Source organism: Notothenia coriiceps, unplaced genomic scaffold (assembly GCF_000735185.1).
Source record: "Notothenia coriiceps isolate Sejong01 unplaced genomic scaffold, NC01 NC01_scaffold00008972, whole genome shotgun sequence".
NCBI classification, from domain to species: domain Eukaryota; kingdom Metazoa; phylum Chordata; class Actinopteri; order Perciformes; family Nototheniidae; genus Notothenia; species Notothenia coriiceps.
The window spans coordinates 216932-230474 of record NW_011341673.1 but is presented as its reverse complement, the minus strand read 5'-3'; the positions used below and the strand labels follow the sequence as shown (position 1 = coordinate 230474).

Genomic DNA, 13543 nt, shown 5'->3' with positions numbered 1-13543 from the left:
TCCAGCAGGAAAAGCTGGAGGCCGGAAAAGAGTGAGACGGGTAGCGCGCAAAAGTAAAAGTGGAACCGAGAGTGGTACGAGAGACAGAACGAGAGCAAGACAGACAGACATTACGAGAGCGAGACAGTTTGTCCCCGTACCACTGGTTGAAAACCACTGCTGTAGATCACTGCCGGTACGTGCGCTGGGAGCGCACCGTTTAAGTTTGAAAGTTGAAAGGTTTGTGTGTCTGAAACGCTATGTGATACAGTACAGTTTACACAGCACATGTTCTGTAGCTACTATTGCACTAAATGGTAACACTTGAATACGTTATGCAAATATGCAACTTGTTTGTTGAAATGTTAATAAATGGGAGCTTCCTCAAACAGCCATCTCTTTCCCGACAATCCCCTCTGTGCACGAACCCTTACATATGGTAATTAAACATTAAAACACCTGCGGCTTATAGTCCAGTGCGGCTTATATATGTACACATCATTCAATTTAGCTGCTGCGGCTTATATTCAGGTGCGCCTTATAGTCCGAAAATTACGGTATGTTCCTCACTTGTTATTGTCATTTTCTATCATAAAGCACTTTGAGCTGCGACAAGCATGAAAGGTGCTATATAAATAAAGTGTATTATTATTATGTTGTGATATTGACACATTTGTATTTCTCTCCAGAGCAAAGATGGTAAGACCCCCCTCCACATGACAGCCATCCACGGGAGGTTTTCTAGGTCTCAAGCTATTATTGAAAATGGTAAGCTCTACGAAAAAAAAAAAAAAAAAGATCTGCCTCGCTGGCTTTATTTCTCACGCTGGACTGAAGGCCGGCTGTGTGCTTACTTTCCTCTCTTTTTTTTCTGAAGGTGCTGAGATTGACTGTGAAGATAAGAAAGGAAACACACCACTGCACATTGCAGCTCGATACGGGCACGAGCTCCTCATCAACACCCTTATCACCAACAGAGCTGACACAGCTAAGTAAGTGAGCCAGTCTGCCCTTTATCAGCAACCTCACAAATCCTACAGTGGTGCATCTTTCCAAAGCATAGATGTAATGTCTGTTGTGTAACTTGTATAGATTATTCTTCACTATGAATAGGCGCTTTCCTACTCTTACTTCAGCAGCATTGATTTTTCAGTTGATGCCGAACAAATTAACATGGGTGTCTTTTTCAGACGAGGGGTTCACGGTATGTTCCCTCTGCACCTGGCCGCTCTCAGTGGATTCTCTGACTGCTGCCGGAAGCTGCTGTCTTCAGGTGAGCAACACTTTATGCATTCAGTGACAAATGACGCAAGGCTCTTGACACGACTTGTGTTTTCAAATATTGAAGAACTGTGCAACATCTGTACCGTTCAACTTCATATGCCGAATCTTTATTTTATAATGCTTTTACTCTTCTGCAGGGTTTGATATTGATACTCCTGATGACTTTGGAAGGACCTGTTTACATGCTGCTGCTGCTGGGGGGTGAGTACAAGACAAATTAATATTAGCCGCTTTCACACCGCAGGACTTGCCGTACTTTAGTGCCGGCACTAAAGTACCACGGCACTGAATCCGCCAGGGGGCTAGTGCCAATCGCATTCACACCGCAGTACTTTCCCTGAGGCAAGATTACGCTGGGTTTACTGGCAGGCCGCAAAACCACTTCACGGCGAGTACAAAAAAAAACGAGAGAAGAAGAACTACACGGGGGAGGGGGTATAAAGCCCACCCGCTGTACATGATATATATATATATATATAATAGGTAGGCTCAGCAGACAGACCGTAGTGCAAAGATAAAGTGTCACATGATTATCTACTAAATAGTGAATTCAGCATCAACTTCACCAAGATGAAGTTCATATCTTCCTAAGATACGTGTTACTTTATGTCCCTACTAGAATCCGAGCTCAAATGACTCAAACCAACTAAATGTCCAAGCAAAGAATCATGTGCACCATGAGGCTGGGTTATAAGGGTGATTTACAAATCAAATACTCCATTATAACAATGGACTTTATCTTTATGTATTTATTATATATTACCCCCTCAGGCTGATTTTGGAAAAGGAAATTAACCGTTGTTTGGTGTTTTTCCCTTATTTATCTAAAACAAATGACATGATAAATGACTTGTGTTTATGTGTGTAAGACTTGTGTTTCTGCCCCTGCCATTGCTGCACAAGGTTGCAACATTGTAGATAGATTCAACCACCGACACCTGTCTGCTCTCACATTCTTCTATTCTGCAAATTTGGGGTGGGACACAATAAATAAAGCTTCGCCAGTTTATTTGTTTTATTGCAGAGTCAAGACATAACAATAACGGCATCACGCCGCTCAAGTAGATTTTGCAAAACATCGCTCAAAACATTTTGAGTTGGGAGCTGCTTTCTGTAGAAGCTGCTGCATCCCGTCCTCAGAGTAAATTGCCAGAAGCGCCGACACTTCCTCATCATTCCACCGCTCCGGTGTTGTAGTACGTGTGGTCATAACTGCTTTAAAGTACAAAAAAACTACTCGCTCAGGTGTGGATGTGGTTTTGTAGCGAGGAAAAGGTTCGTACCACCTCTCTAGCAGGGACTGAAAATGGCCAAAAGAGTTCCCGGCACTGAGTAGTCCCGGCGGTGTGAACGCGGACATTATTGGTACTAACGGAACTAAAGAACCAAAGTACCAGGGAAAGTCCTGCGGTGTGAATGCGGCTATTGTTTTTAATATTATATGTAAGTGTTAAGATGTAGTTCCATGACTTGGTCCATCTTCTTCTTCTTTAACAAAATCATGATTATATCTATCATCTCATCACTTTGTGAACCTCTCTCACCCCTCAGGAACCTGGAATGTCTCAATCTTCTCCTCAACACGGGGGCAGACTTCAACAGAAAGGACAGCTTTGGCAGGTTTGTAGTATTATTATTATTATTATTATTATTATAGTTTTGCACAAAGTTTGAACGCTCATCTTTCCTTGGTCAAATTTGAAGAGGGAACTGAGCTTTGTTTGCTTTTCCAGGACCCCTCTGCACTACGCTGCTGCCAACTGTAACTACCAGTGCCTGTTTGCTCTGGTGGGCTCTGGGGCTAGCGTCAATGACCTAGACGAGCGGAGGTGCTCTCCTCTGCACTACGCCGCTGCCTCTGACACAGATGGAAAGTAAGTAATACTTCACTTTCTTTAAGGAGCGGGTGTCTGTGTGGGAGGCGGGTCAAGTTTATGTTTTTTTTTTAATACTTGCGTTATTGGTGATGCTGAGTAACAGTTGAAGACTTGAAAGAGGATGTTGTTTCCTTGACTACAGCCTCTCTGTTGTGTCTGCAGGTGCCTGGAGTATTTACTGCGAAATGATGCAAATCCAGGGATCCGGGACAATCAGGGCTACAATGCTGTGCACTACGCCTCGGCATATGGACACCGCCTCTGTCTGGAGCTGGTGAGAACTTCACTCCAGAGAGCACCATGCATAACAACCAGCGCCTAATTCTGTGTTGCTATATTGTAATAATGTGCAATGCTTTGCTCCTTGTATCTCTCTTTGTCACAGATTGCAAGTGAAACACCTCTAGATGTGGTGAGTTACATTTGTATAGTTGTACTCGTATGTATTCTGTTCTGCTTTGTGATGGTTATGTAAGATAGATGGATGGATGGATAGATAGATAGGTAGATAGATAGATAGATAGGTAGATAGATGGATGGATAAATAAATAGATAACAATTCAACTGAAAATGAAAAATATGTTGTCAAATATAAACAATAGAAAATATTATATTAGAAAATGTCCAAAATACTACAGGAGCGTACTGTATATACATTGGATGGTATATAATGTACAGATATACAGAACATAAATTGTTCATGGATATTAAAGGAAAGAGAAACTCAAACTGCTCATATAGCAGTGGGTAACTCACTGTCTGACGAAGATCTCTGTTAGATAGAAATATAGATTTTGCTTGGAGCTATCAGTATAGTGTGCGGATGTATTATCTTACGTTCTCCTTCAGAACAGGCCAAAGTGCCGTGCATATCTATAGTACCATTATTTGTACAGCTAGATGATTATATGTGGAGTTTGTTCTAACTTGTGCACCTGGTTTGTTCAGCTAATGGAAACCTCAGGGACGGACATCCTGAACGACTCCGATGTCAGAGCACCAATCAGCCCTCTGCACCTTGCTGTGAGTGGATCCTCCTTATTGTCCTTATTATGGATTTATCCTTAATCTCATATTATTCATGTTAACTTGTTTATTGCGAATTCGTCTTTTAGGCATACCACGGTCACCACCATGCTATGGAGGTTCTGGTGCAGTCTCTGCTGGATCTGGATGTGAGAAACAGCCAAGGGCGCACCCCCTTAGACCTGGCTGCCTTCAAGGGCCATGTGGAGTGCGTGGACGTCCTCATCAACCAGGGAGCCTCCATCCTGGTCAAAGACTTCACTTTGAAGCGAACCCCCATCCATGCAGCAGGTAAGGACTAGGAGTGGCTGACTGAATGAGTTTGTCAACAACTTTCAGATATGCAGTATAAACTAATACATAGGGTAATTATTCACTAGGGTAATGTGTTTTGTTCATTTGTTTTTATTTGTAAAGCCCATAAATGTTACTTTCTGTTCTTGTATTTATCATATTCTATTTACGTGTATATAGACTTATTTGTATTTTAGTATGTTGGACATGTGACATTAAAACCTTTGAATCTTCTGTTTTTAAAGTTGCCTTATAAATAAAGTTCATCATTATTATGACTTTACTAATGGACTGTTTCTGTCTTTCCCCGCAGCTACGAATGGTCATTCAGAATGTTTGCGTTTGCTGATTGGAAATGCTGATCTTCAAAGTGCAGTAGATATTCAAGATGGGAATGGACAGTAAGTGAACGTTTCGTCTGTGATCTTCTTTTTTTCCACCAGTGTTGGAAACTAATTGCTGACATTTTTTCTCTGTTCTCTCTCAGAACCCCCTTGATGCTGTCAGTGCTGAGTGGACACACAGATTGTGTCTATTCTCTACTAAATAAGGGAGCCAAGGTAGAAGCCAAAGATAAGTGGGGCAGGACAGCCCTGCATAGAGGAGTAAGAACATCTTACCATTCTTACATACACAGTTTGTTTTAAACGCTTCTATGATTAAAAGGTCTCCTATCATGCAAAATGCACTTTTTGATGTTTTATATATAAATTAGGGCCGGGACTCGATAAAAAAAATTAATCTAATTAATTAGAGGCGTTGTAATTAATTAATCGAAATTAATCGCATTTTTAATCACATATAAATATTTGACCTGAGAGCAGTGAGAAGCAATTTTTTTCACATGGATTTTAGTATACCATTGAATAATGACTGAATACATAAGCTTAAGCAACAAAACATTGTTTATTTTTTTCAAGGTGGTAATTAACCAAGACCAACAGAAAAGTGCAATTTTTGCCATAAAGTGTAGCAATAGCATATTTAGGAATATAGTACATTTCAGAGATTCAGGTAGGTAAACCTTCTGTAAACTATAACACTTTGTTTTTTAAGTATAACACAATACTTTCAAGTACATTCAGAACATTGGAAACCCTGACTATTAGAAAACATCTCTCTGTTGCTTCAGAGGCCATAACAGACTTTGTTGATTTACCAACAGTTGATTTAAAAAATCTAATAAATTTCAGTCCAACTCTCTCAATAACCTTGGCCAAAACAATAAACAGTTCAACATAAAGTGCCAGTTGCACCAACAACAATAATAGTCAAATAAATAGTTCAACATAAAGTGTACCATTTAAAATAAAATAAAAAAGTGCCAGTGATTGACCTCAATCCCTCCTATTCTTCCAATATCCTGATGAAAAATAAAATCTCTCTGTTGCATAGGCCACTGTTTGATCAACGCGAATTGGGTGTGGGTCCTTGTACTCCGAGTCGTGCTAACGTCCACGCTAGCTTCCACGCTAGCTGCTATATGTTTTGCATTGAAGTGATACTTGAGGCTTGATGTACTGCGGTGATATGCGAATTCCTTTTTGCATAATTTGCAAACAACCGTGCTCTTATTGACGCTTCCATCCGTCCGTTTTTTAAAACAAAATGTCTCACCACAGGGCCAACCAAAGCGGTCTCATCAGCTTCTTCGTTCATGTTTGACAATTGTTCACTGTGGTTTGTTGTTGTCTGAAGTCATGAACGTTAGTTGGTGCTCCAGTATAATCGGTACGCCTGAAACTCATCCAGTGAGAAACGTTCCGCGGTGCAAAAATAAGTGCGATTAAAATGCGTTAATTTTTGTGTAATTAATTAATCTTAATTAACGCGTTAAAGTCCCGGCCCTAATATAAATACGTGTCCCCGGTGTGACAGGGAACTCACAAAGTGTCAGAAAACAAAACCCTCTCTCTTTTCCTCCGTACCCAAATCTCTAAAAACGGGGGTACAACGGAGCTGATCCAGATTTGCTGCCGATGTGACGTAATATCGGAAATGTGGACTGGCTTTACGCCCACAGCCCTATCAGAAACGTTGCTATCAGAAATAATGCGCGACGTGTTTTGGACGCAATATGGTCTTTGTTTACATTAGCAAGCATCGCTAACACTCAGAGCTAACCTGTACTGGAGAGAGTATGTGTAAAGAAGCAGGATGTAAAAACGTACTCACCTTGTGGTAAACCCACAAGAGAAAGAGACACTTCATAGACAGGTTTTTAATATATTTGTATATATCTGAGACCTATAATATAATATGCCTAAAAATAGTATAATAGGAGACCTTTAAGTTTGGTGAAGTTTTTTTGTGTTTTTCTACTTAGCATTCTTTCTCACTATGATTGTTTATATGTTTGAAACTGTGCCTGCCTTTTTGTCTTTGCAAGAAATTAAATTTAAAAATGTTGTCAGCTCTCGTATGTAAGTCGCTTTGGATAAAAGTGTCTAACATACTATGTGAAATGCAGTACCATACAGGATATGAAGAGTCAACGGTAACCCCACTAAGGCGTACTGTTCTCTGTCCACAGGCGGTGACCGGTCATGAAGAAAGTGTGGAGGCCTTGCTTCAGCACAACGCCAGTTTCCTGGTGCGAGACTGTAAAGGGCGCACACCGGTCCACCTGGCAGCGGCGTGTGGACACATTGGGGTACTGGGAGGCCTGCTGCATGCTGCCCAATCAGTGGAAACACTCCCTGTCTTAACAGACAACCAAGGCTACACCCCACTGCACTGGGCCTGCTACAATGGTACAGAGATGAAGGGTTTGACATCCTCCATGGAAAACATTCAATACAGTTATGAATATGTATTTAGCAATGTATGCCTTTTTCAAAAAGAAACAAATTGGTAAAAAGAAGCACTTGACGATGACAGCATACATTTTTCATGTTTGGTCTTCATGTCGTTTTTCATGCAATGTCTTAATGCACTCAAGGCTCAATTCTCACACATGTTGATGAGGACAAATGTTTCAACAGAGCCCTGATTGCAAGCACCTTGTGATAAAGGCTGATGTGGTTAATGTTTTCTTGTGTGCAGGTCACGATACGTGTGTGGAGGTTTTGCTGGAGCAAGAGGTTTTTCACAAGGCTGAAGGCAGCTCTTTCAGCCCCCTCCACTGCGCTGTGTAAGCTCTTGAGCCGTCTTCTTCTTTTTTGATCGGTGCATGCAAAGACATAACCTCCAACGGATGAAGTAATTGTGCTCCTTTTCTCTTTCTTTAGAATCCATGACAACGAAGGGGCTGCTGAGATGCTGATAGACACTCTGGGCCCTGCCATTGTCAATGCCAAAGACAGTAAAAACAGGTATATACACATTCATATAAAGACAAGTACAACTGACTCAACATTTTTGTAACTTTATTTAAAATTCAGCTCAAATAGGATGGCTCTGATAAAAAAACGTACCCTTATTCTGATGTTATTGTTGCAGGACCCCACTGCATGCAGCAGCCTTCACTGACCATGTAGAGTGTCTCCAGCTGCTGCTGAGCCACAACTCTCAGGTCAACAGTGTGGATGCTGTAGGGAAGACCCCGCTCATGATGGCGGCTGAAAATGACCAAGCCAACGCTGTCGGTATGAATGCTTCTCTACCTTAACGCTTTGAATGGAAATCAACTGTCAGGTGTAAAAATCAATGCTGTATTGTGTTACCTTCAATTTGCTTCCATATTTCACTTATAGAGCTGCTGGTGAGCAGTGCGAAAGCAGATCTCACTCTGCAGGATGCTGTGAAGAACACTGCACTTCATCTCGCCTGCAGTAAGGTTCGTATTGCCATATGGTGGCACTGTTCCTACATTCTCCAACAGCAAATATGCTGCATGTTTCTGCACCTAAGTGTTGAATTACCATTGTAAAATTTTATTTACAGCACCATTTTCCGATGTGGTTTGTTTTTTATATTTACCATGATGTTACTGTTTTCTACAGGGACATGAAACCAGTGCCTTGTTGATATTGGAGAAGATTACAGACCGAAACCTCATAAATGCTACTAACGCCGCCTTACAGACGTACGTATCACTTGTTTTGCTTTAGTGTCTTGTCTCTTCTGCATCTGAGCATTGGATTTCACTGGTGCTGTGGGTGTATTACTGTGGGCATTTAAATTATTAATGCAGATTCCAATTGTAAAATATTGACTTTCCTATCAGCACATGCATGTTAAATCCTTTTTCTTTTTTTAGGCCTCTACACGTGGCTGCAAGAAATGGTTTAACTGTGGTGGTCCAAGAGCTTCTTGCAAAGGGAGCCAGTGTACTTGCAGTCGATGAAAACGGTAAATTCACAATGTTATTTTTCTCTTTATCGATGCCATCACCTTTCATATCTGGTTTTTCACATGACATCAGGATCTTGCACCTAAACATAAACACTAATAGACACAGCAGGATCAGAAATGATTGCTTAGCTAGAGCAAAAAAGCCCTTACAAATGTCTATGGTGCTGCTTTTATTATCAAGTTTGGGTAATAACAAGCAATTTAAACATTCTGAGTCAGGTATTATACTGATTTTCAAGATCAGCCTCATAGAAATGTTCAAATTCATGATTTTACGTCATTTAAATCGGAAAATCCCGATAAATAATTGAACAGATGTAACACCAATTCTAGAAACTATGTCTTCCTGTTGGATAATGTATGTGACACTGTCATTGTTTCGCAGGTTACACACCCGCCTTGGCTTGTGCCCCCAACAAAGATGTGGCAGACTGCCTAGCCCTCATCCTGGCCACCATGATGCCTGTGTCCCCCTGCGCCCCGGCCCCCACCCTCCCTTTCAGTGCCATTAACCACTACACAACCAGCCCCTCCAAGAGCATCACCTTCGACAGTCTGCCCACGCTGCGCGACGAGCACAGCTCCTACTGCAGCTTCAACAACATCGGCCATCAAGACGGCCCCTATAAGGAAGAAGAGCTCAATGACTCGGACTCAGAGACGTACTGAGGGACAGGAGGAAACGATAAATGCATAAACACACACACTGTGTCTTAAAAAAAATCACCCACCGCCAGCTTGGGAGGGCAGAAGTAGAAAGAAAAAGCCCCCACAGGAGCCTTAAGAGCCCCCCACCCAACGAGAGAGCAAGAGAGGGAGGAGGTGCAGCAGGCTGGCCCACACTCATCCCGACCTCATGCAGCACCAGGTGTCCTTCAGCTGATACTGGACCTCAGTGACCGCTGCTTTACCAACACTGACTTCTTGAGTGCTAAAACTGTACGTACTTGTTGGGCGGACAGCGACTTTTGTACGGCAATAACATGCTGAAGAGGAATGGTAGCACTTCTCCAAGAGCTAAACTGACAGGGACCAAAAGACATGGATGCATTTTAAACAAGTTTCGACTGTGTAAATGAGATTGTGAAATATTGGGTTTATTGGTTGGGGGGGGATGATGATGATGATGATGATGATGATGATGATGCCAGTTTTCATTTTGGGGATTTCTTGATGCGATGGAGAAGGTTGATGTCTGCACACTACATCCGTCAGAATGCACTTGTCCTTCAAGTCTGTAAGTCATACAGGCGTGGAAAATCATTTATATTTTTTAGATCAAAATTGTAATATACCCATGTCCATGTCTTAAACTCCTTATCCTCTAGGAAGAAAACAAGTCTGACTTACTGACCTTAAAAACATTTGATATGTGCACCAGGTTCTTTTTAAATTGATCAACCATACCTTTGTATATTGACCTGTCCATTGCGGTTTAGTCTTTCAAGAATAAATTATTTGTGTAATTTCAGTTCCTATTTATGTGTTCATTTCGTGCCTTCATTAGTTACTGAGAAAAGGTGAGTTTGTTGAGGCAGCTGTGAAAGTACAGTGATGCGCACTAGGTAGGTAATGAAACATTTTGAAGAATCACTGTACTGAGGTATCTGAGGCTCAGCATTGTGAGAAGAAACACTGTAAAACCAATGACAGGACAGCGTTTGATTTTCTTGTTTGAATGAATTTGCTCTTATATTAGTCAATGTTTGTTGACAGGTTTTGCTTGCTTTAACTTAAAAAAAAAGAACCACTCGATTCAACCATGTTTCAGATCTCCCCATTTCTGTCTGTTTTCCTGTTTAAAAATCCTTTTAACTGGAAATATGTACAATACATTTGCTAGCTTCTTTAGAAAGGAACAGGTGTTTTTCCTCTTTTCCTTGCTTTTTCTCGAAGAGGGATGAATCTAGCATGTATATAGAAATTATAACTGTGAATTCAACTCTCCAATGAATTCTTTCAGTACTGAGATTGCTGTATATTTTATGAGTAATAAAGAAATGAGTTATTTAATAATGAGCATGAGTTTCATTGAGTATTGTGTTGTATTCCTTTCAATAAAAGACACATTGAAAGCAGTTTAACAGACAAGTTTAGTTTTCACAGCAGGAAAAGCACAGATTTAGCTAACATTGCCATGTTTTTCTGGGATACATAATGTTATAAATACCACCTTTTGCTTTTAGTATTTTAGTTTGTCATCAAGTTTGAGGTAAATAAATAAGAAAGACCTATGAGACAAATAATTATCGACAGCTTTTTTCCCAGGCACAGTGTCCATAAGAAATTCACCAAAATGTAACAAATGCATATTTTTCTAAACCGATGTGTGTATTTTAACGATATGAAGTGACTTTGGTAGAGCTGCACTGTAAAACAGGGAATATTTTTTACAATGTCGTTTCGGTGTTGCACTTTGTGGACGGTCCCTGCCCACAAGTCGAAACCGTGAATATCTTGCTTACTTTACTGAATTAGGAAAGGCCTGAACCCACCCTCTATAGAGCAAGTTTGATCAATATAGGCTCTTGGAGGGCATTAAAGCCTCTCTTGTAATTCCAACGACATCTCAAAACCTTTATCTATCATCAAGTGTCTTTTACCATACGAGGGCTTTTGTTTTGAAATGACTTCCGAGAGTGCCGCCCCTCCTCTCGCTCAAAGATTTAGTTCATTTAGTAATTTAAAAAGCAAAAACAAAACATTGCAGTTGTTTTTCTCTTCACTAGTTCAGCCAGACATATGTGTAATGTTATTGTGTGATGTCACGCGTAGTGTCTCCCGTGATTGGCTTACAACCCGGAAGCGTTGCATATTCCACGGGCAGATAGGGGATTGAAGCAAACAAGCAAATAGCCTGTTAATGTTCGTGGTAGTTGCAACAGTTTATGACAGTTCTGGCCTCAGTTCACCTCTGCAGCTACATAAGTAACAGAGTCATAAGTCGTGTCTAACTGAGCAGCAATGGACGAAGTGACAGGAGCTCAGCTTATTGCTGAGTCCCTAAAGGCTCAGGTAAGACAGTTCAAAAATAAATGACTGATTTAGAAAGTTCTAACTTCTTATTGTAAGCTTTCCGTTTACTGAGCAGCGGTTTCTGAACTGAACTTTAACAATGTAACCAAGCGTGAAAAAAGTGTGTCAAAGTTCAAGTGTTGCGCAGTCAAGTCTAAGCATTAACTTTAAATACAAATGCAGTTATTTTCCTTATCACATTTCCTCTTAAAAGTCTTATGTCAGTGTGGTTTTGTTTCTTAATTTCTTCGTGCAGAAAGTGGAGTACATGTTTGGGATAGTCGGTGTTCCTATCATAGAGGTGGCCATGGCTGCTCAGGCTGCAGGGATCAAATATATTGGAATGCGCAACGAACAAGCGGTAAACACTTATTATTCTGCTACACTGCATTTATAATCCTCAACAACACAATCATATTTTAATATACCATAATTTCTGTCACACAACAGGCGTGCTATGCAGCATCTGCCACTGGATACCTTACTGGGAGGTAAGGTAATAGTAACTGAACAGAATCATTGAAGGAGATGGATGTCTCTTAACATGTTGCTGTCTCCTCTGGTTGTTTGTTTCCAGACCAGGTGCCTGTCTGGTGGTGTCTGGACCAGGACTCATTCATGCTCTGGGTGGAATGGCCAATGCTAACGTGAACTGCTGGTATGCCCTCACAAACTGATACTGATTTTATGCAGATTGCAGTGTAAAATGCTTGATATTTATCCTTTCTAATGTGTTTGCTTTGCACAGGCCGGTGGTTGTTATTGGAGGCTCCTCAGATCAAAACCAGGAAACAGCAGGAGCTTTTCAGGAATTTCCTCAGGTAATGCACACTTTTAATGTGGATGTTTGTCCACTGATGCTTCATTGAATTGAAACATTTTATTTTGTATTTGTTGGTAGGTGGAAGCATGTCGCCTTTATAGCAAGTTCTCTGCCAGACCCAGCAGTCTGGAAGCCATCCCTTCAGTGATAGAAAAGGTGACATACCGGCTTAATGTTGCACTGTCTTACATTTGTTTTATTTAGTACCGCAGACTAAGTAAAGTATCTCAAAGTTGGATGATATATTTTTTAATCTGTTTCTTTGCTCATAGGCAGTCCGGACCAGTATGTATGGGCGTCCAGGTGCCTGTTATGTGGATATTGCTGGGGACATGGTCAATGCTAAAGTGGACAGGAGCCAAGTCAGGTAGGCTGTCATTTTTTAGGATTGTTTTTCTGCATAGTATCACTTCTCTGATTACAGATGTGTGTTTGTCGTGCAGAGTTGTATCCTGCTGTCCGTCTCCACCAGTGAGTTTGGCTGACCACAGTGCAATCGCAGAAGCCGTATCTGTCTTGAAAGCAGCTAAAAGACCCTTAATCATCATCGGCAAAGGTTACCTCAAAAGAAACATTCTCCCTCTAGAAACCCCATGTTTTCTATATGACTAGTGAATCAGAGTTGATCTTCAGATAAGTCATGATGACATGAGTGTTGATGCCCAACAGGAGCAGCCTATGGCCGAGCAGAAACGTCTCTGAAGGAGTTTGTGGAAATGAGCGGTCTGCCATTTCTGCCCACCCCCATGGGGAAGGGGGTCCTTCCTGATGATCACCCCAACTGTGTGGCTGCTGCCCGCTCCAGGTCAGCCTCCTTTACCTATAGGAATATGCAGGCATCAAAAAGTTTAAATGCATTCATTTGAGCCAATATTATTATTATCATTCTATATATAAAGGAAAATGTCATTACTTATAAATAAACACATGTATTCCAATGTGTATGTGT

At 41.1% G+C, this 13543-nt stretch overlaps 2 protein-coding genes across 2 annotated transcripts in view; both read left to right on the top strand.

Moving 5' to 3' along the window:
- Positions 1–662: 662 nt before the first annotated feature.
- ankrd28b (ankyrin repeat domain 28b) lies at positions 663–10775 on the top strand (the record flags this gene model as incomplete). The annotated part of the gene is made up of 20 exons (XM_010770582.1): positions 663–747; positions 857–971; positions 1170–1252; positions 1401–1464; positions 2815–2883; positions 2997–3137; positions 3303–3414; positions 3526–3552; positions 4089–4163; positions 4256–4457; positions 4774–4861; positions 4948–5065; positions 6994–7213; positions 7506–7593; positions 7691–7774; positions 7902–8047; positions 8156–8238; positions 8405–8487; positions 8662–8753; positions 9142–10775. Coding segments are annotated over 20 exons (2259 nt in total), but the record flags the coding sequence as incomplete, so codon positions are not given.
- A 783-nt stretch (positions 10776–11558) lies between these two features.
- hacl1 (2-hydroxyacyl-CoA lyase 1) overlaps positions 11559–13543 on the top strand; it is a 187959-nt gene continuing 185974 nt past the window's right edge. The window contains exons 1-9 of the mRNA XM_010770581.1: positions 11559–11771; positions 12028–12132; positions 12222–12262; positions 12349–12429; positions 12520–12592; positions 12673–12750; positions 12867–12961; positions 13038–13150; positions 13264–13399. Of these exons, the coding sequence (XP_010768883.1) occupies positions 11721–11771; positions 12028–12132; positions 12222–12262; positions 12349–12429; positions 12520–12592; positions 12673–12750; positions 12867–12961; positions 13038–13150; positions 13264–13399 (773 nt within the window). The 5' untranslated portion in view covers positions 11559–11720. The remainder of the gene's footprint in view (positions 11772–12027; positions 12133–12221; positions 12263–12348; positions 12430–12519; positions 12593–12672; positions 12751–12866; positions 12962–13037; positions 13151–13263; positions 13400–13543) is intronic.